General features: G+C 41.9%; 1 protein-coding gene across 1 annotated transcript; it reads left to right on the top strand.

Moving 5' to 3' along the window:
* The first annotated feature begins 664 nt into the window (after positions 1–664).
* On the top strand, positions 665–4,778 carry caap1 (caspase activity and apoptosis inhibitor 1). The gene is made up of 6 exons (XM_004079665.4): positions 665–879; positions 3,001–3,192; positions 3,286–3,370; positions 3,734–3,785; positions 3,890–3,957; positions 4,195–4,778. Exons 1-6 carry the CDS (start codon positions 775–777, stop codon positions 4,677–4,679), a joined length of 987 nt encoding a protein of 328 aa, XP_004079713.1. The 5' UTR covers positions 665–774; the 3' UTR covers positions 4,680–4,778.
* Positions 4,779–22,341: the final 17,563 nt, after the last annotated feature.

The following is a 22,341-nucleotide window of genomic DNA, read 5'->3' as shown; positions in this document are numbered from 1 at the left end:
CAGTTTAGTTCTCTCTGGAGTGAAATGTAAAAGACAAGACTAATGAGAGTAATGGTGTGAGGTTCAGATTCAATTTTTCAGGCATTTCTAATTACGTTTTTTGATGGAATACAACAAATGAAGCTTTGAAATATAATGGATTTCTCATGGAGGGAAGCCTTTTGAGCTGTGTTATAATACTTACTTTCATTTTTGCTATAATTTATTAGGATCTAAAAAAATATTTGTGCATCCGTCATAACATATTAGTCTGTTCTGCTTCAGCTGAGCCGCCGATCAATATTCTATATGATCAAGGAGGTTTAATGGATTTCCTTCATGGTGATATTCTTTAAAGGTTGTTTTTTTTTTTCAGGGTTTGAGGAGAACCTTTTAGAGTAGTTAGTTGTACAACTTCAAAACAGATCTTGCTTATTGGTATTTGGCCTAAAAACATAAACAAAATTAATATATTTTACATTGTCCTTAATTTAAATTATAACTATTCTGTTTGCATGTTAATAATTAACTTTTTCTGTAAATGTTTTGCAATTTTTTTACTTCATATTTTACAGAGGGATTAATTAATCCATTCACTAATTTTTTTATTGTAATAATCAGATAATCAGCATCAAAGTGTGACGTAAATAAAGTCGACTGCAGTACCACCCCTGTCCACCAGGCGACCTCAACTGTGTCTTTGAACCAGCAACAAAGAAGAAGAATGTTTATTTATTTTTTTGTCCCATAGATTTGTTGATTTTACTAACGAACTATAAATTTCTATTGTTTAAAATGCTCAAAAAGAAATCGAGCAATAGCGAGAAAAAAAGGAAGCACCATTGCTCGGAAGAACGGCACGAGGGCATCAAACGGAGAAGCTCCGAGTCTCACCGAGAGGTTAGCATGATGTGAAGCTGACGCATGGCTAGGTTGTTTCAAAACCCCAGTACCTCCTGTTTCTTAATTGTAGGCGAATTCCCGCTAATAGATCCTACGTTTATATTTTATCTGGTGTTTAAGGTGTAATAGATATTTTAAAAACTAAACGTAAAGGTATCAATATAAGTTAAACGTGTTTTTAGCGCTGTTCGCTAGCTAAGCTAGCTTGGGGGTTCTATTGTACTTGCGCGTTTTTCTCTTTTTATGCCGGGTATACAGAGGACAAATGCAAAAAAAAATCAGCAAACGGATTATTTTTTATACCATGTTATTGACTTAGCATGGAGAAAAATAGTGAATATTTAGACATTTTGGTTTGTTGTTCCTGAAAAAATGGGTCAAACTCTCGAATCTCATCTGTACGGATCCCTAGTTAGGACATTTCTGCGGTGTTACTTATCTAAATGGATGTAAAGAAGTTGCTTTACGTTACTAGTTGAGTTGAAATCTACTCGTAAATATGTTCTTTAATGTTAAAATAATTGTTTTTGATCATTTTAGGACATAATCTTAATTTGTTTTTGCAATTTTTGCTAATTGAACTGGAGTTTTTTTTCTTTATTTCCTGTCAGAATACGACATGACAGTTGTTGTCAGCTAAATATTACACATTATGAAGCCACGCATCACAAAAATGAATACTGACACACATTCTGAAGATGTACTAAATCTGTCTAATATCACAAATACTAATTGATCCCCAAAAGTTTTTGCGAAGTTCTGGGGACATTTCCACATTCCACGAGCATTATGGGTAACTCCCGTCACCCGTTTTTAGACAGCAGGGGTTCTCAAAGTGCGGCCTGGGGGCCAATGGTGGCCCGCGGGAAGATTTTTTGTGGCCCTCAATAAAAGAGAGCCAGAGCAGGGACTTTTGAGGACAAAACGTGTTGGCGAGGAGAAAAGGCGCTTTCAAGCTAAGCGGACAAATGCTTTACTTTGTCGTACCTCATGGATAAAGTCCTGTGCCTGGTTTGCCAGCAGGTAAATGCAATGCTCAAAGTATTCAATATAAATCGTCACTATATTACAAATCATAAAAACAATGACAAATTTATAAGCTCCAACAACTACAGTGAGGCTTTGCTGCACAGCGGATGTTTACAAAAAATCCAGTGAAGCTGTGACAGAAGCTAACTAAGTTGTGGCTTTGGAAATGGCCCAGCAAAGCAAGCCCTTCAGAGACGGGGAGTTTGTAAAAAGAATGTGTGAAAGTTTGTCAGGAGCAAAAGAAAAAGTTTGAAGAAATAATTCTATCAAATGATGCAATTAGTTGACGAGTAGAAGATCTGGGCAGCAAACCTCTACAGAGCCTGGTTAGTTGTACAAATAACACTTGGTCATTAAAGTTATTAAAAACAACTTTCCCTTTTTTTTTCTTTTCCCCACCAAAATTGGCCCCCAGTCTAATCAAGTGGAGTTCTTACTTTGGCCCTCCACTACAAAAACTTTGAGAAGCCCTGGTTTTTTCCACTGAAACACTGAATTCTGTCCCCCTTCTATCTTCCTGGACTATAAACAGCAGCATTCATGAGTGGATTCTGCTGTTTTATTCCCGTAATATTATCTACAGCAGCACATTTTACACTGATGTCCTGCTACTACGACTGTTCTACTTGTAAATCTATTTCACTTTATCAAGTTTTGTTTCACTCCATTTTTCCTGCTCCTTTTTGATGAGAGAGGAAGATTTTTTTAAAGTCCAATTCTTTTGGTGTTTTAACATGTCGACATATATGAAGAAAAATAACATTTCTAAGGGAGTCAGAAGCAGACATACAAAAAAAAAAAGATACAAATGTATAAATGTGCTTATTTGTGACGTAGAAAATACGTTTGGTTGCACACAAGCTCACTGCACCCAGCTCTAAGCAATGGGGAAGGGAAGGGGGGCGGGGTTGCTCCGTGCCAGCTGTCAGGCCCACAACTCAGAGGTGAATTTCCAATAAACTACTGCCGCTCTAAAGAAACGGTCCTATAACGACAGCTTTTTGTTTTTTTAAATGTGGTTAAAAACAACATAATCCTAATTAAATGCCAGTGGGAAAGCTTCAGGAATTTTCTCTTTTCCTCCTCCAGGACTCCAAAGATGAGCTGGCTGACCTGGATCTAGACCGGGTCGGCAGTGACATCGAAGAAGGCGGCCTGGACCTCAGCCTGCCCTTCAAGCCCATCATGGCTTACATCGGCAACAAGAGGGAGATGCTGGAGCAGTGCTTCCGCGTGCTGGGAGAGAAGAAGCTGCAGAAGATGCTGCCCGACGAGCTGAAGGTGATTCGCCCAGCAGCAGTCGACCTGCAGTCGGTCGTGTTGGTTCTGGAGGTGAAGCCGCGGGTAAAACCTTGAGCTCCTTTTCGTTCACAGGAGTGCAGTGTAAAGGAAATCCAGGAGCTGTGCTGGGAGCAGCTGGAGCCCATCCCAGAGGAGAACCTCATTCAGATTTTGGCGGGTGAGATCCGAAGTCGGTTTGACAAACACCCAAAGCTGCTTTCCTGGCTGCGCCTGCTTAAACAGAGCGCAAACCAGGCGGGCGCAGCCGCTGACAGTGCACGGGTTGAGGGCGCAGCGGTTGAAGATGCAGCACTTAAAGGCTAGCAATTTAGGGCGTAGTAGTAGAATGTGCAGCAAATTTGGACACTAGTTGAAGGCGCAGGACTTAAGGCGTAGCACTTTTAAGCAAAGTAGTTTAGGGCACAGCAGTTAAAGGTGCAGCTGTTTTAGGCCCAGCAATCCAAGGTAGTGCATTTTCAGGCAAAGGGATTTTAGATGTAGCAGTTTAAGGTGCGGCGGTCTAAAGTTGTTTTGTTTGAAGGGGAGGATCTGCTGAGTGGCCGTGAAAACTCTGAAGGAAGCCTTGAAAGCCAGTGAGTTTCCTTTCTAATACATTTCAAAATAAAAGCTTTTTTTTTTTTTTTGTCCCATGATTTAAACCCCCCCCCCCCCCCCCCATTGCTTTATTCATTTTTAGGCAAGATAACATTGTTGACTCCACATCGTACCATAAAGAAACGACAAAAACAGAAGATCATAAACAAGGTATGTTCAGAAAATTCAGCAATTAAGAGTTTCTGGGTCAAAATGACCCAAAGAATTTATGAAGAGAATATTTGTAAGGATAATTTAACACAAAGAAATACTTTTTTGTGTGTTAAACTCACTAAATATTCATCTGATGAAAAGGGAGGGGGTCAATTTGACCATTTCATGCATTGAGTTCCTACGACTACTCATGTCGTTTGCATGTATGTAAGACTTTGTTTGAACTCCCTGCAGAAGTTGGAGGTACCGGCGAGGAGAGCGACGTCCTTTGCATCAACGCTTACGACAGCGACATCGAAGCGCCCAAAGAAGAACCGAGCACCAAACCCGCCTGCGACAAAGCTGCCGGGTCTCAGAAGCCCCTGGCCGGGTCTCAGAAGCCCCTGGCCGGGTCTCAGAAGCCCCTGGCCTGGTCTCAAAAGACCCTGGCCGAGCCCAGGCCAAAGAAAGACATCCTGAGCGACATAGACAAAAGCGTCAGTGAGATTCTATCGCTCTCTTCCGCCTCAAGCACAGACGCATCCACGGACAGGTCGGCGCCCCCTTCAGGAATCGGCGACGCGACTCCAAGCGGACCTCCTCCGTGCGGCGACCCCACTGTCTGCCGTCCGTCGGCTCAGCAGCTGGAGCTCCTGGAGCTGGAGATGAGAGCGAGGGCCATCAAGGCTTTGATGAAAGCGAGTGATGGAAAACAGCGTTGTTTACCCACTACTATTTAAGTTCCTGTTTAGAGAACTTTAAAAAATAACTGACTTCTTATCTTTGCTCCATGTTGGAAATAATAAAGTCTCTTCCAGAAAATCAAAAACAAAAAAAAAGTCTGAGCCTCTTAAAGTGTAGAAGTTGCATTTCCCTCTCCAGCCTCAAGATGGCAGTAAAACTACACCGTTTCAGCAGAAGGAGCTGTGGCAAATCCGTGCAGAGGACTGGATCACAGCACAGTGAGCAGTCAGCTTCCCCTCATAACTGTATGTTTTAGCAAAGCGGTGCTCTTCCAGTCAGAGGGCATGATGGGAAAGTGTTGAGTTTTTTTTGCTTTGGTTTTCCTCCGGCGCTCCAGAACAGGTGGTTTGAGCGCCGCCGGGTCGGGGAAGCATGTGCTTAACTTTGCACTCTGAAAGTGAGCAGGAAGACCATGTGGTGCCATCTTCACTTCCACATATTGTAAAGGTTAGTTGGGTTCTTAGCACCCTTTTCACAACAAATGCTATAGGCAACACTGCATTTGTTTGGGTTAAATAACATGAATTAACTCAGGCCTGTGCCAGGATTTCAAACACTACAACAACAACAGCTAAGACTGTACTGAAGTTAAAAAGCTGTTTGCTTGGTTTGCTTCTGTTGTTGGATACAACTGTCTCGTAAATGTCAAGAACATAAAACCGTTTGCCGCATCAAAAGGAGACAGTGAGACCTGCGATAAGACGGTGGCGGCCGCCTGGCGGGAATTTCCATTTAAAAAAGCTGCTTTTGTGGTCAAGGTGGGTGGGGGTGGGGTTAAACATGTCATTCTTTATGCATTCCTGTACCGCTACCGGCGCTGGCGAAGAATTACGACAAGAAATAAATGGTCGGTTTGGTTGAGAAGGCCTCTGTCAATGGTAAGCATTTCCTGTAACCCTTGTGGTATTGTATGCACTTTAACATTGGGAGTTGGGTCATCTAGACCCACTAGACCAGGGGTCGGGAACCTATGGCTCGCGAGCCATATATGGCTCTTTTGATGGTCACATGTGGCTCGCAGACAAATCTTTAATTATAGTTTTTTTTTTTCATTAGACCAGTCCTTCTCGGGCGCGATGCGATGCCAGAGGCGCGCAGTAGTAGCAGTGCTTAGAGAGAGAAATCTGCGCCAGCGCTATCAGTTACTATTATCTATTATTTCACAGAGTTTGTACCAGCCGGAAACCTGTGAATTGACGTGCCTAAAACTACGCGCTCCCGTCTCTGAGAAAGAGCGCGCAGATGCGGGGACGGGATGTGTGAGGGAGAAAGCAGAGGGTGGGGGTGAGGTGTTGTGGGGGCAGCAGCAGGTGAATCGCGCAGGGATTGTAATAACGTAAAACCCGCTTCCCGTCACTCACTGCAGCGTGTGAGAGTGTGTTTGGCTCCCCGTCTGCATGTGAGCAGTCTGTCTCACATCTACAGAACATTCAGACCTACGATCACGTTTAAAGTCTCAACGCCTGAACGAAGCAGAAACTCACCACGTATCATCAACCAAACTAGACCATCAGCAGAACTACCACGAGAAATACTCATCATTTATTAGCAACAGAATAACAATGTTATTAAAAAGAATCCAAAGACTTATTGTACTTTAATAATGTTGAAATTAAATCAAATGCACACATTCATTTGTATATTTAGTTTTAAACATATTGTAGAGGACTGAGTTTAACTTGGCTGTTGGGCCGCGTTAAAAGTTCTGGAGTTCATTGAACGCGTCAAGCAGAGATCTGATTGGCCCTCAGTTCTGTCGCTCAGGCTGTTGTTAGGTAGTTTGGACCAATGGGGTTCAGCTGTGGGCCGAATAAGGGAAATGGGAGGGCTGCAGCGGGAGCAGGGGAATATAAAGTTGGGAGAAGCGCTCTCGTGTCGGCGGGAGAGATTCAGGAGTTGCTGAATGAATTGAACGGCGTTTGTTGCGGTCTGCAGTAATCGGAATAAAGAACTTTAAAAGAGGTTAAGTCTCCGTGCCTCAGTGTGGGGAAGGGACACTACATTATTGTATGGCTCTTTCGAAATTACATTTCAAAATATGTGGCATTTATGGCTCTCTTGGCCAAAAAGGTTCCCGACCCCTGCACCAGACAGTGCGCTGAACCTTTTTTCTTCAATGATTTGTGATCTTCACTGGTGTCCATGGATTACATGAAATCCTCTTCACCTTTATTCAACATTTATCATGGTAGGGAGAAAACGTCAATGTAAGGATCGGATCATCTGGACCTCATAGGATGTTAAGAAATGCGAATCATTATTTGATTTTTGAGATTACAGCCGGCGTACATTCAACATCCATTCGTTAGCTAGTTGTTAAACGAAAGTCGCTTGAATGAGTCGCAAGCTAATTTCATAAACATACTAGCGATAAAACTGGGTTAAAATAAGGGTATGCCTGAATTCCCTCCATACTCCCTAACTACTAAAAAACGTAGTGCAGGACTATGTGGCGCCCTGGATTTTTAAAGCAATTCGGACACCATGCTCACTCCTTTTTTATTTTATTTTAAACGGTGAACATGGTGTCATTGATTTCACAAAGTTAATATCTAATTCTTATGATCGTTTTGTGACGATCATTTATGGATCCACTGTCTTCTGAAGATGAAATCCTTGATGGTTTATCAAAAAAAACATTGAAATGTAAAATTGTTCAGACGCAATGCAACGCATGCTCAGGCTCCTAAGGTTTAGTGTTAAACTTTTACTCTCAGCTAGAAGGAGCTTCGTTGTCACTTAGGAGAGGGGCTTCCCTTCCACTTCCCCTCAAATACAGATCACGTAAGGCAGTGGTCCCCAACTTTTTTAACGCCACGGACCAGTACAATGTCACAAAAAGTTTTCACGGACCGGTCTTTAAGATGTGGTGGAGGATTATTGTAGCAACGCTATGATGAAGGAGGAGCAGGGACGTGACAAGTAGAACTCTGCTTTTATTTTGACACGCATAACATTGTACATGGCACAGGTGTCATCATCCTTTCCCCTTCCCACACTCATGGTGCAAAAAAGAAGTACTGTTTATTAAATGTAGCTTTCTTATTTTTGGAAGTTGAAGGCTCCTCTTCTGTCTCCTGGCTGGGCCTTTTCCCCTTGGCAAAGAAACTTTCCAAAGACGTTTGTTTTTACTCACTTTGCTAGCTCCTGTGTTTTATTTTAGTGGTATCCTATCACGTGACCGAGAAGAGCGCCTTAGCCTGCGTCAAGAGTGACATAGACGGATGGAACAGAGAATCGGGCAATTTTTCAAAATAAAACATCTTTCAGGTTCCGAAATAAATAAAACGGAAGTCATGTAGGTTATTTATTCTTTCTGTGCGGCCCGGTACCTAATGACCCACGGACCGGTACCGGTCCCCAGCCCGGGGGTTGGGGACCGCTGACCTAAGGTACAAATTTATTTATGACATCTGCAGCCAGAAACCGGCTTCTGTTATCAGCGTATACCAGTGACGCTGTGGCGGGGTCCCGCCGAGAAAGGATGCAGAGGAGCCAAGGTGAGGAGGATCTGTGTTTATTTGTCGACACTGTTGCTACACGCAGGGCCATGCAGCACGCAGCACACTCTGTCACTCCTCTCTTTTCGCCACCTGCAGTGCTCCCTCTTAAATGGGACGCCACGCCCACGGGGCGTTGCTCTCAATTCCCGTCCAGGTGGCACCACAGGTAGCAATCAGAAAATACAAAATACATCAATACACAAACAATAAAACCTAGTGTGGCCCCCCCTCGGCATCTGACGGTGCCACACCGTCACACCATCCCCCTCCTCTGAGAGATCGACGGTGTGCGGCGATCCCCTCAGCAGTCCGCCGCCGCGCATTCCCCACGCCGATCCGCCAGAGACGCGTCCTCGCGTCGGAAGAACGCACGGGCTGTAGCTGCTTCAGGACGGCGACCCCTCCGATCCGCTCCTCGGTTTGCCGCTCCGGTCGTTCCCAGCCCCGGCAAAGGCCCTTCCATTGGCCACACGCCCCCGCTGGTCTCCTCCCGGATGGCACCTCAGCCGATTGGAGCCGCCGACAGCAGGTTACAGGCGAGTTGTGACGCCTCTCCCGGAGCACTCCCCTGACGGCCCAGTAGACGTCGGTCCGCCCCCTGTCCATCACCGCGCAGGCCTCCAATGCCTGCGTAGGCGGCAGTGGAACCGGGCGGTATGCCCGTCCCGCCTCCGGCCGTCTCTGTGCTCCGGCGGTCCGCCCCTGCTGTCCGCGTGGTCCGCCGCTCGCCATGGGCGCCGAGTTGGACGCCGTAGTGTTTCTTTTCCGGGCCCCTGGCCAGGCCTGACGCTCCGACGAGGCGACCCGGATCCACCCCCTCTTCCTCAGAGGATGGAGTACCTGGAGGAGGCGCTGAGCTGCCGGGGAATCGTCGTCCCCACCACGCCGCTGCGTCCTCACCTTATTGTGGTCTCCTCTGCGATCCCACTTCTGACACCATATGTGGCGGGGTCCCGCCGAGAAAGGATGCAGAGGAGCCAAGGTGAGGAGGATCTGTGTTTATTTGTCGACACTGTTGCTACACGCAGGGCCATGCAGCACGCAGCACACTCTGTCACTCCTCTCTTTTCGCCACCTGCAGTGCTCCCTCTTAAATGGGACGCCACGCCCACGGGGCGTTGCTCTCAATTCCCGTCCAGGTGGCACCACAGGTAGCAATCAGAAAATACAAAATACATCAATACACAAACAATAAAACCTAGTGTGGCCCCCCCTCGGCATCTGACGGTGCCACACCGTCACAGACGCACAAAGACGAACTCCGCACCAGAGCAGCAGCAATCCGAAGTGGGAACCCAAATGTCTGGACTCTTAAACGCAGAAACTCGCTGCGATCGTGGGCTGTAATAGCTCAGCTAATTGCAGTTTCCCAGCGAGCGCGCCTTTGGAGCAGAGACTGACACTCAATGGAGGCAGGTGACAGCTGAGGCGGCTGGATGGAAGCTGCGGGCTGGGTCCAGTTGAAATCCCTGAAGTCTGTCTGTACTGTAGGCCCATGCATGTTAATACCAGGAATACTATTCATTCAGTGGAGTTGTAGCTACGACCATCCACTGGAAACACTATCTGTTCGGACATTATCCCACACAGATGGGACTTGTTTGGTAATGTTTTAAATACCATCTTTTCCACTCTATAAGGCGCACTTAAAAGCCATTTTTTTTCAAGAAAACAACAGCAATGTGGATGCGATTTTAGGAGGCACACAGTGCTCTGTCCAAATGTTTGGTGTTGTTGTAAATACACTAACGCAGCTAACATGTAACAATGTAGGACTGTGTTGTTTTTTTACTTGTTGCTAACAAGATTGTGAGTTGGCGTACTACCAGTAATGGTTGTTTTAGCGTTATCTGTCTTTTGTTTTTATGTGTTGCAGTCAAGTTTGGGAGTTAACCCTTGTGCTATCTTAGATGACCCCGCCCTTACTTTGACGTATTCTCCCTACCGTGACAAAGGTGGATAAAGGTGAAGAGGATTTCATGTAATCCACTAGCCGGATAGGGGGAATGGGAGACCTCCAAGATCGGCCGATTTATATATCTATCATAGAATACGACAATCATGCATGAACTGTGTATGACTTTTGAGCTGTTATGTGCAATTCTTTTTGCGATTCTTGCATCATTTACGTAAAGGTACATAAAGGTACAACATCAGTGGTAAATGTGTGAACGGTCTAGGAAAATCCACAAATTTGCTTATGCATCTCGCAAAAAATTCTCATAAATTACGACCCAAAATTTTACAACAACTTAAAACCAAATTCCCGCTAAGACCCGTCGGCCAAAACTATCAAGGGACATATGTGCACATCGATGAATGACGAACGCAGGAAACATTTATAAAGTACGTATATCACGCGTGGATCACGAAAGACAGAAAAATGTCAAATGCAGACAATGCGCAAATTGTTCGTAGTGGCTGTGTGACACGGCCTTTAACCCTTGTGCTATCCTAGGCACTTCACCGTTGGGAGTTGGGTCATTTAGACCCACTAGACAGTGCTCTGCACCTTTTTTCTTCAATGATTTGTGATATTCTTTCCACCTTTATCCACCTTTGTCATGGTAGGGAGAACACGTCAATACAAGGGTGGGGTCATCTAAGATAGCACAAGGGTTAAGAGAAACCTGTAAAGATAAGGGAAATTGTCACTTTGACGCATATCCTGTTTTTTTTTTAAATCTAAAGTCAGTTTCTGTAGCAACAGAATTAAACTGAACTAACACCACGATATGACAGTCCATGAACACATTTTTGTGTAACTAAAAGAATACATTTCTTTAAAGACCCGCTCTCTCGTTAGCTTACAGCCCCTAACACCCCCAACCTAACATTAGTTGTGCAACAAAAATGGGGAGCAATATTGGAGCTTTCCAGACGTACAGATTTGAGCCACATTCAAGAAAACAAAGACGTATCTGGATCTTTAAGCCATGAATCCTTAGAGAAACTTTCTTTAAGAAGGTTTAACATAAACTGACTTTTTTACGCATTCATTCTTATATCTTGCCCTTTGATTTGATTTTCATTCATTTATTCGCCTTTTCATCGGTTTTCACAGATGAATAGATGAGTACATAGCATAAGTGTTGGCAAATTAGTCTTGGAAGGACGGACCTCTGTTCCTCATAGAAATTCTCTCCGGCTGAGTGGAGGAGACGAACGTTTGATGGCAGGTGTGCCGCACAGCTGTTCGCCATTCGCTCGCTTTGGGTGGCGATGCTTGGCTTTTTTTCCTCAAAGAGGAAACACGCTTGGCAGAGCTCTCCTTGAAAAATGTGAAGAGGGTGATTGTAAATTCAGTGTTATTTAAAAGACAAGAGCTTGTTCCTTTTTCTACATTTTTTTCCTTTTCCTTTTTAGTCACACTCCAGAACCCTTGAAAGATATTTCAACATTTGATATGCCACTCCAGAGTCACATGTGCATTCTGGAACACCTGCCCCAATGACTCCTCTGACATCTGACTTTTAGATGTTCAGACTGCACATCCCCACCATCCTTGAGATTCTGCCTGGGAAGCCAATAAAGCAAAAACTTAAAAAAAATAAAATGAAGAAAAAAAACAAAACAACAAAAAATAAAATAAAAATCGCTCTTGAAGGACGCTGAACAAATGGACAGGATGGATGACCTCTCGCTATCAAATCAGCACTTCTCTGAAACATCAAAATACAGCTTGAAAGCCAACTCCCTCTGCAACAGCAGCTCGGTTTGCTCTCAACGAGGCTCTGAAGCTTATGGCTTTGGAAAAATTTGAAATAAAATAAAATTTAGTAACAGGTTTGGATGGATGTAGGATGCAGCACAGCACCTGAACAGTGTTGTGAGTTTGACCCGTTTAGATGATGTTTTGAGCTAACTCATGGTACACGCTTGTCACTTGAGCCATAAAAAGTACATCAGAGCTAATTTTTTAATATTTAGTGCGGTTATTTTTGGTTTTATTCACAGAAAAAGTTCAGCTTAAAAGATTTTATAGTTTTTCCTTAGAGGACCTGGCTGCAGATACCTTCGACTGAAACCGGAAGTCTGAAACCGGAAGTCTGAAACAGGAAGACCTCGAACAAAACCAGAATTTCCACCATGTTGCTAAAAAAGAAAACGGTTGCGTCCCCCCCCCCCCCCCCCCCCCCCGTTTTAAGCTGTCACAAAAGTTATTTTTAAACAATCCTGAACACTCAAAGAAAAAAGGTCAATTATAAAACCAGTAAAATACTTACAGTTTTTTCTCTGTTTTAAATTTTTTATCTCTCACTAAAACGTTAATTTGAACTGACGACTGTAAAGGTTAATGGGTTTTTTTTTACATTTTTATGCTTTAACAATATATCTTATCTGTATGTTTTTGCTATGATTTGTACATTTGTTGTTTCTAGACTCTAACACTAGTAATTCATGAAAAAATAAAAATAGAAAACCTTCATCCACAAAGAGCGAAAGGCTGTGAAAGGAGTGCAAATATGATCCACTTGTGTTCAAACCTACACAATAAAGCATGTGGTAATTAAAAAAAGACAGACAATATGACTTATGGCCTAAATATTTTATACAATTTTAGTTGAAAAGCCGCATAACAAATACTGCCTTATTAACTCCTTAATATTAAATATTCACACAGAAAACTCCTTCTGACTATAGTAATCAATTAATCTTTATCTTTAAAGCACTTTTTCATATGTCATGTGGTACAAAGTGCTGAGCATCAAAACTAGATAACATACAACAATGGAAAAAAATTAAAAAACCCATATTACATAATGGTTACCTTTACTGTTTACTGAAATAAATGAAATAAATGTTTTCTGAAGATAATTAATCATTAATAATAATAATAATAATGGATTGGATTTATCTGCGCTTTTCATGACACTCAAAGCGCTTACAGTGTGTCCATTATTCATTCACTCCTCATTCATTCTTGGTGACGGTAAGCTACAGTTGTAGCCACAGCTGCCCTGGGGCAGACTGACAGAGGCGTGGCTGCCATTTCGCGCCTATGGCCCCTCTGACCATCACCGGGATCATTCATGCACATTCACACACCAGTGGAGCAACACTGGAGGCAAGGAGGGTGAAGTGTCTTGCCCAAGGACACAATGACATTTTGGCTGGTGGGAGCGGGGATCGAACTGCCAACCCTTCGGTCATTGGACGACCCGCTCAACCACCTGAGCCACTGTCGCCCCAAATAGGCTCTGGATTTTGTTACTTGAAAATAATCTATCTGATCAGAACCGAAGTACAAAAACTATGTAAAACTATAAAATAACTTAACTCAGTGGTGAGGCTATATAAGCCTGCTTCTTCACTCACTCCTTTTCAAGTAATAAATCAAACTTGACTTTAGTTAATGGTCTCTATATTTAATTAAGTAAATGTTATTGAAGTGTCTTTTTTTCGTTTCATTTTCTGTTTTTTTTTATCTTTGCATTTCATCCTTTCTGAAATGAGTTTAAGAAATGTTTGTACATTCTTTATCTCTTTGACTACAATGTTTGCATTCAACCAATCAAACAATCAATCAATCAATAATCTAGAGAAAAATCACAAAATGTAATGAAATAAATAAATATAAAATTAGTTAACAGCCAGGTTAAAACAATGGGTCTTCAGCCTTGTCTTAAAAACAAAAATGGCTAAATTTACCATTTGACCAAATTTAAATTTTCAATGTCATGTGTCAAATAATACATAGATATACATATACATACATAGTTGCGGTTATACAGACAGGGGGCGCTGTTACTGACATTCTAAGGTCAGTGTTGACCCAGTTTCAAAGAAGGCTGAGTTGTTGCAACATTTCCCATAACATCCCACTCCACAGCAGTCTAAGTCGGTCCAACACTTAAGAAAAAAAAAACAGACCTTTCATTCATCTCAGTGATTTTTTTCTTTTTTTCTAAGATTTCACAATAAAATTTCTAAAAACAAACAGAAACTTCAATTTTTGCATTTCATCTTCCAATACATACTTTGGTGTAATCAAATCAAACGTATTTCAAACTTTACTGGTAAAGTATTTTTTATACATGGGTAGCACAAAGTGCTATGTGACATAAAAACATTTTCAAACGTAAAAAAACCATTTACATTAAAAATAATAATAATTATATATAATATTGTGGAACCTCCACAAACCTAACATAGTAAAACATAGAATGAAAATAAAAACCTGACTAGAAATGTGATTACATGCTGAAATGAGGAATATTATTATTCTCGGTATTATGGGAAATCCTGAACTTCTAATCAATATTTCAGTCCCTGCTGTGCTTTGAACATCAGTAGACCCCAAAAGACAAAAACACAACTGTGCTATTCATATGAACGTCTGCCTTTCATGGTGAAAACTCTGCCTGGATTCAAAACCATCAAACTGTGCAGGGAAGCTTTTTTTACATGTATATTTATTTGACTTTTTCATGTGTTTTAATGAGTTATTTAATTAATTTTGCCAACAAAGTGATAAACCTGTCAACAGACACCCCACCACCAGCTGGAAAGCATTTTTCAGCCTGTGAGTCAAAATAAATGTCAGTGACAGGAGCGGCTGGTTTCATTGGTTCCTGTTTTTCCATCAGGATGGTCCTTTGCCATCTGTTTGGTCAATTATTTTATTTTATTTTATTTTTTTTACCATGAAATACTTTACATTTCGTTTATAAATAGTATGTATTTATATATATATATATATTTTTTGGACCTTAGCCCTTTAACACCAGAGATTTCGCCGGCGACGGCAACATTGCAAATACTTTCTGACTTACCGCAATCTTCAACGTTTTAGCGGATTCTGACGTTGGGAAAAGCTGCTAAATTGAAACCTCCAGGCTAGCGAAGTTCACAAAAAACAAGCGTCTTTGCAAAAGTTTGTTTGAGCAGAAGAGAATCAAAGAGGAAGCAGAAGAAAATCCTTTGACTTCAAAACTTTTTGGCGGGCGGTTGGGGTGGGCAGGTGCCCCCACCTGGCCCCTTCAGCCCCTGTTTTGAGAAAATAGCAGTTTTTGTGGCGGTCTAATCGGTTTTTCTGTTTGTTTTTATTCGTCACACCTTAACAGTCAGGCAAGGTTGAAGTTGGCGTCTGGTTTTTTAGTTTCTTCTTTAGCGATTAAGGGCAAACTTAAGGGAAAATCATATTAATGGGTCCAACACTAAATCTAATGTACAAAGAAAATGTACACTGACTGAAGATATTTTATAGAAGAAGATTCACCGCCGTTAACAACACTAATTACGTCTTCAAATGTCAAGGTTAGGATCAGGTTCATGTAAGTGACGTAAGACCCGTGGAAATGCGGTCCCAATTTTAGCTGAGAAACTTGTATTTAGGTCGTGACATTTTGGGGTATGTGACCTAGGTTTAAATGCACAAATTTGAGCCGTTATAAAACCTTTTTTGCTGAATCACTCTCCCTACGTTAGTTGTGAATAGAAAAGAAAGTAACAAATATGGAAACCATATTTAAAATCTGTAAATATATTTTTTGGGTTTATCTAATAATTCTGAATTTACAACATGGAATTCAGTCGTATCTCCCTGTTGAAATCAGCCCCTAGTGGCCATTTGAGGAACTGACAAATTTGGTAAATGAGTGAGATTTGTAAATAGAAGGTGTTTAGACTAATTTGGGTAAGATTTATACAGGCTCACCCGAGCTGTTGGAGCCACCGGGTTTTCTGAACTTCTGGAAACTCTACAACGTCAATTCCGAGTGGTTCTGCTGGACTTTTCCTACTTTATTGGAAAAAGTGGGTGAAAAGCCACCTTTTGTGTTTTTCAACAGTTCAGCGCTCTTGACGATTTCTCTGGAATTAATCAAGGTGAGTTGGAAGTGATTCTGAGGGTAATCAACCTTTGCCAATCAGTTTAATGTGGTCCAACCCAAACTAATCAGTGGCAGGCAGCTCAGACCCCGTTACACTTCACCAGCCAGCTTTTCCGCAATTCCTCTTCCAAAGATGAATTGACCGGCACTTTGTACAATTAAAGGTCATAAGAAAGTGATGAGACACTTCAAAAATCAACATCCAAACGCAAAGATCCATCATTAGTCATCTCCCATTCAAAGCAAAAGGTCCGCCAATTACAGTATTGATGGCTTCACCTCTGCATGTTCACAGGTGAGTCATCATGGGAGTACCGATATGTCAGAAAAGGATAGCGCGCGAAGGGTGGCTCGGCCTTGAAGACCCAAAGTCTGGACTGCGGTGGCGACTGATCGGAGTGTGTTTGATGTGTGCAGCTGGGACCCAAACAGATGTCTCCCTGTGCTCCCTGGGGGTAAACTACGGAGATCTGGACATCATGTTAAAAAAAAATTGATAAAGCGTTCCCTGAAAATGATCATTTGCTGCCATGTACTAGTCTCATTGTGTGCACAAAACAACATTTAATTAGCATTTTGTAGACCCAAATTAGTATTTTAGTGTCTTCAAATCCTACTACCAATTTGTGGCCAAATTGGTGCAAAAACTATTATTTGTGTTCAAGAAAAGCTAATTTGTGCACAGCAAATGCTAATTTGTGTGCATAAAAAAAAATCCTAATTTGCACTTACAAAATGCTATTTTCAACTCACTAAATACTAACCCCACAAAAAGTGGACAAGGTGCTAAATTGTGCCTACAAACTGGTAATGTTTTAAGTTTTGTTCCTTTAACCCTTGTGCTATCTTAGATGACCCCCCCCCCCCCTCCATTGACGTGTTCTTCCTACCATGACAAAGGTGTATAAAGGTGGAAAGATTTCATGTAATCCATGGACACCAGTGAAGATCACAAATCACTGAAGAAAAAAGGTTCAGAGTACTGTCTAGTGGGTCTAGATGACCCTACTCCCAATGTTAAAGGGCCTAGGATAGCACAAGGGATAAAATGCTAACTTATGTGCACTAAATGCTCATTTCTCTGTGGAAAAATGCTAACTTGCACGGAAAAATTGGAATTTTTCACTCACTAAGTGCTAATTTGTGCCAGCAAAATCCAAAATTGTGTCCATAATTTGTGCTCCCAAAATACTAAATTATCTGCATAATATTCTAATTTGAGTGCATAAATTCTTCATTTTCTGCCCACAAAATACTAATTTGTGGGGAAAGAATGTGAGTTTTCTGTGCACAAAGTACAACCTTGTGCACACAAACAGCTAATTTGTGCCCACAAAATGCTTGTGGGCATGAAACGCTCATTTCTGCACACAAAATGCTAATAAAAATTCTAATCTGTGGCAAAATTCTAGTTTTGAGGCCAGGATTTGGCACAAGATTGCTTATTCCTGGGCTCAAATGATTAATTTGAAAAAAAAAATGTAATTATCTTTTTCTTTCTGAATGTCGTGTCTGGGGCTCCGTATTAAACAAAGAACATGCTGCTCACATACAGCGAGTTCGACTTCACAAAAGAACTCTTTCTGTATACGTTTGTTTAACCAGCTTGCTCAGAAGTCATAAGAGCTGTGCCGCGTGTTTCATCACATCTTCATCATCCTTACACCAGGCTCATTACACGGCTGCAGAGGCGACATCATAAATGTTGTGTGGCAGTTACTGCTGTACTTAACCTCATCAGGGTCTTCATTTAGGTGATGGAGGATGCGGAGCGTGAGGCGGAGGAGCTGCTTCGGGGTGGTGGTTGTTTGTTACTTTCCATTTAAGCTTGATGAAATGAGTCAGCAATTTGGTGATAATTACAGCACTGCGTTTCATTATGGGGTTGTGCATTAAACGACGTACCTACCGGAACTTTTGTGACCATATTTTCAAATAAAGACTCAGAGTTTTTTAGCCCCGGACATCTTTTACTCCTCTTTTTAGGGAGAAGCAACTGAGCGGCATTCTGGGAAAATTCTAAGTTTAGCCAAATGAAGTACATTTGTAGTCCTTTATTGTGTTTGAAGGCTGGAGGTTTAAATCCTAGCCAAAAGCTCTTCCAAAGTGATGTGAAAGTGTCTTTTGCTGTAATGGGCAATGCCACGGAAATGTTTCCATGGTAACGTGGCAAAGGCACTAGAACAGCTCAATGCCGCTCTCTGGGGAGTATCCGATGAGCTTCTGCTTACTGGAAAGTGATGATAGTAGTGCAGAATGTTGGATACAACTCAACTAGGGAGAATACTCAGCCCTGCATTAGGACAGTGGTCATTTTCTGGAACCAAAGTCTCTATTTTTAGCCGAAACGGTGTGACAACATTAAACCTGGATCTCTTCCTATAAATTATGATAGTTTGGGAGCTTTCTTCATATGAATAGTTTTTATTATTATTGTTTTCTCTGTTTTTTTCCCATGTTAACAGATATTGAAGCTCTTTTAATGTAGTTTTATGTGTAATTTATTATTTTAGTGGTAAGTTTTTTACTTTTTAATGGTATAAATGTTGTACTGACCAGAAGGCACTTTTAATTTTGTTGTACATATGACGATGACAGATAAAGATCTATCTATCCATCAAATTCTTCCAACTCTGCCTAACCAATCATCACTTTTCTCAAATCTTAAACTATGACGACTTCATTAAAGGGCAGAAAGGCTTTGAAAAAAATGTTTTAAAGTTCCCCCTCGTCGACGGCAGCGGACTGAAAGAGTGTTGGTCCGAGTGACTCTCCTCGAACTCTGTTAAGTCAGATTCCACTTCGCCGCTCCTTTACCAGCTCCGATTTGCACACGAGTTAATCTGAAAATACCACTCTGTAACAGATAACTACCACTCTAACTCCGTCTTTGGTGAGCTGTAAGACGAGGAGAAAACATGAAATTCTGCACATGAAAATGTCACCTTCCTTTCCAATGCTTTTCACTTCCTGCTGGGAGAGTTAATGAACAACCCCATTAGGGTGTCATCCCTGCTTACTTCTAATTTCTGTTTAAAACTTGATTTGATATGACTGATGGACCATAAACACCCCCCACCCCCTGAGTTCTACTCGGATGTTTACGTCCCACAGCAGTTTTAGACTGCAAGGAGCAGATTGTTTTAGCAATTTTTGCACTTTGGGGCAAAAGAGTCAAAAACACGCAACATTATACACACAGCTAGTACCCGCTGAAAAGGAATTTCTGAAGTGTGTCCAAATTCGAGGGCTGCGTCCTTCAATGGCCGCGGCCTTCCCGGGCGACGTTGGCCTTCGTCGAGCGGGTGAACGGCTGTGAATGTGGATGATTAGATAATTCCAGCCGTTACATAGAACGTCCTGTCGCCTAGCAACCATGAGTCCCGAACAGAGAGGTGTTGTGAACCAGGCGTGGAGCTAAAAGTTTTCCTGGCTTATCTGATCCAACTTTTAATCTTGGAGGTGTAATTCTAAAAAGGTGGAATTATCTCCAACTCACTTCAGTGGCTTCACAGTCCGCCATTGTTGTCAGAAAATCTCCGGGTTCGGCCGCAATGCATCTTGGGATATGGACCAGACCAATCCTTGAAATCTGGAAAAGAAGGCAGCATTCGTTGGTTCCAGGACTGGTCCACATGTGTCTAACAGACTTTTCATGCATATGTATAACTTTCATGTCGCATATACGGCACACATATCACGTTAAAATTAAGAAATTGCAAATCAACAGCACAATAAAATTGTAAAATTTGTGTTATACATTGATCTACGTGTTCTTGGAATGGTTTCTGTAGTTTCAATTTCAAGATTTCACATAAAGACCTCTTTCTCACTTTTTCCACTTGTATACACTTGTGTCCAATTTTCACCTGTGCAATTTGCGTAAAATGTACGTAGTGGCTGTGTGACACGGCCTGAAAGGATGCATTAAAACCGATAAATCACTGTTTCAGTCGTACTGAGTGTCCTACAGTGGAAAAAGCAGTTTGTACGATTTTCCTGTTGATTCACACTGACAACTGGCCTAGTTGTGCTTTAACTTTGTCGCTGTCAGTTCCGTGTCAGCATCCGCGCCGATGCAGTCTGTCTCTGGGCGGATGCGAAATGTTTCATGTCTCCTCAGACTGCGGGAATGCTGGGTCGAACGCCGGATGAGTGACGAAGAAAACAATTCCTCTGGATGTGCCTGTTGTCTGGATCTTCCTCTCCCTCGGCGTTGAATCACAATTCTCTTGCTTCTCCTTCAATGTGTCTCTGTCATATATACAGAGCATGTGCACACACACACACACACATAAACACAAACACACACATGCTCCCCTTCTGCCAAAAAAAAGTCGATAAATAAATGCATTGTCTCTTCACTTTCTGCTGTTGGCATCAGCCTGTCTAAATTGTCTGGCAAGGCGGTGGAGTGTGAAATTGAGTTCAGAACTGTACGCTCTGTGAGGTGGCACAAGATGAGCGTATGTTTGCTTATTTATTCATATCCCAGCTGCGTTCAGTCACAGTTTTGCACGATCGGGTCACTTAAACATGCTGAGGTTTTCGCCGCTGGAAACACCAGTTTAAAGGTAAAAGTCAAGGTCACACAGGTTATTCTTGTTGAATAAATTAGGCATTAAAAAGGACATTATGTCGTTACAGTGTGTTTTTTTCTTCTTCTTCTTTTCTTTTAGTCCTGGACTGCAAGGACCAGATTGTTTTCGCAATTTTTTCTAAGCGTGACTTTTGCCCCCCGCCATATCCACAAAAGGACATCACAGCGGGGGGAACCGTCAAAAAAATTAACAGAACAACCAAAATCTCTTATGGGGCTTAAACTAAACATATTTTCTAATTCACCACCGAAACCAAAACCCACGTGTCGAGGATGTCCAAAGGAAGTTTGGAAATTATTATTATGGGATGGCCACAGGGCCCATGGCTACACGTTTTCAACAATATGGGAAAAGAAAAGTTTTGTTTGAGCGGTAGTCATGAAATTTTCGTTGACCTTTGACCCAGGGAAGAGGCCCCCCTTCTTGAATTTTCTGCCAAAAATAAATGTTAGGCCTACCTACAGATTTAAAACTCCTTTTAGGGATTTTTATGTATCGGCTCTAAACATCGTTGGGAAGCTACTTAGGGGGTAAAAATGATGGTTTTAAAGTTTCTGCTTTGTGAACGGTGTTAGCGTGGCGGCCTTGCAAATTTTTATTAGTTTATTTTACTTATTTATACATTTTCGCTAACTGCCCCGAGTCCGTTCATAGGCGAATTCACACACTAAAATCACAGAATTAACATATAACTATACCAAATAAATATAATAAAACATTAATAATGAAATCAATATGGGTATTGATTTGATTAACTAAATTGTCCCTGGGTGTGAATGCGAGTTTGTGATTGTTGCCCTGCGATGGCCTGGATGGGCTCCGGCAGCCGTGACAAAAACGAGTTTATAAAACTAAAAATAAAACATTAAATGCAATAAAAATTACATAATTTCTCAACCAAATGTTGTGAGAATTTAAAATCCCTGGCCCAAGCTTGACAAAATGATATACAGTATAACAAACACATTAGGAATTTGGGCATGGTTACCAAAAAATCCAAAAATGTACTTTTGCCGATTCTTCTTAAATTTACATGGATCTGTAAACCACCCCCATGCGACCAAAAAATAAAATGGTTGCTATAAACCTAAAATACTGTGGGTGTGGTTAACAAAAATCTTGGTTGCCAAGGAAATCCAAAAATGTACTTTCTAAAACTTGCATAGACCTGTTCGTCACCCCCAAGCGAACAAAAAATATGGTTGCTATGGAGATAAAACCGACACAAAAGCAGTAATTTTGAAAAAGAGATGATTAGCGGTGATATGAATACATTAACGCTGCTAACCCTTATAACATGGCTAATGTGTAGCATTCACAAGTTTCTGAGTTACTATGAGTGTAGTTAATAAAGTCTGACTGACACACTTATCTCTGTCTTGCGTTGACTACGGTCACATGTACCAAAAAGCTACAGTGAGGCGACTTCAACGCAGGTTCTTCAGTAAAATCGGCAGGTGGTCGCGCGGTGGCATTGTCATTTTTACACACTGTGTGATGGCCGCAGAGGTCTTAAGATAAAATTTAAATTTTACAGCAACCGCAGGCAGATTTTTTTGTCATCGGTCAGTGGCCACCCGTTGCATTTTAGAGGACGCACGATCCCGGGCAGCAGCAGCAGCAGGCAGCTAATGTTGAAGATTCTGCCTATGCCTCCCCAACGCATTGGCATTTTTCTATGTGACCATAACATTAATGCGCCTCATATATAAAATAAGT

The sequence above is a fragment of the Oryzias latipes genome, chromosome 18 (genome assembly GCF_002234675.1).
Source record: "Oryzias latipes chromosome 18, ASM223467v1".
Taxonomy (NCBI): domain Eukaryota; kingdom Metazoa; phylum Chordata; class Actinopteri; order Beloniformes; family Adrianichthyidae; genus Oryzias; species Oryzias latipes.
The sequence above is the reverse complement of the archived record's forward strand: the minus strand, read 5'-3'. Positions and strand labels throughout refer to the sequence as shown.

What these genes read in the sequence shown, in the direction of transcription:
- caap1 (XM_004079665.4), top strand. Translation starts at nt 775, where the DNA reads ATGCTCAAAAAGAAATCGAGCAATAGCGAGAAAAAAAGGAAGCACCAT. An exon ending in TGCTGCCCGACGAGCTGAAG is followed by an intron (nt 3,193 to 3,285) that starts GTGATTCGCCCA and finishes TTTCGTTCACAG; the next exon opens with GAGTGCAGTGTAAAGGAAAT. An exon ending in AACAGAAGATCATAAACAAG is followed by an intron (nt 3,958 to 4,194) that starts GTATGTTCAGAA and finishes AACTCCCTGCAG; the next exon opens with AAGTTGGAGGTACCGGCGAG.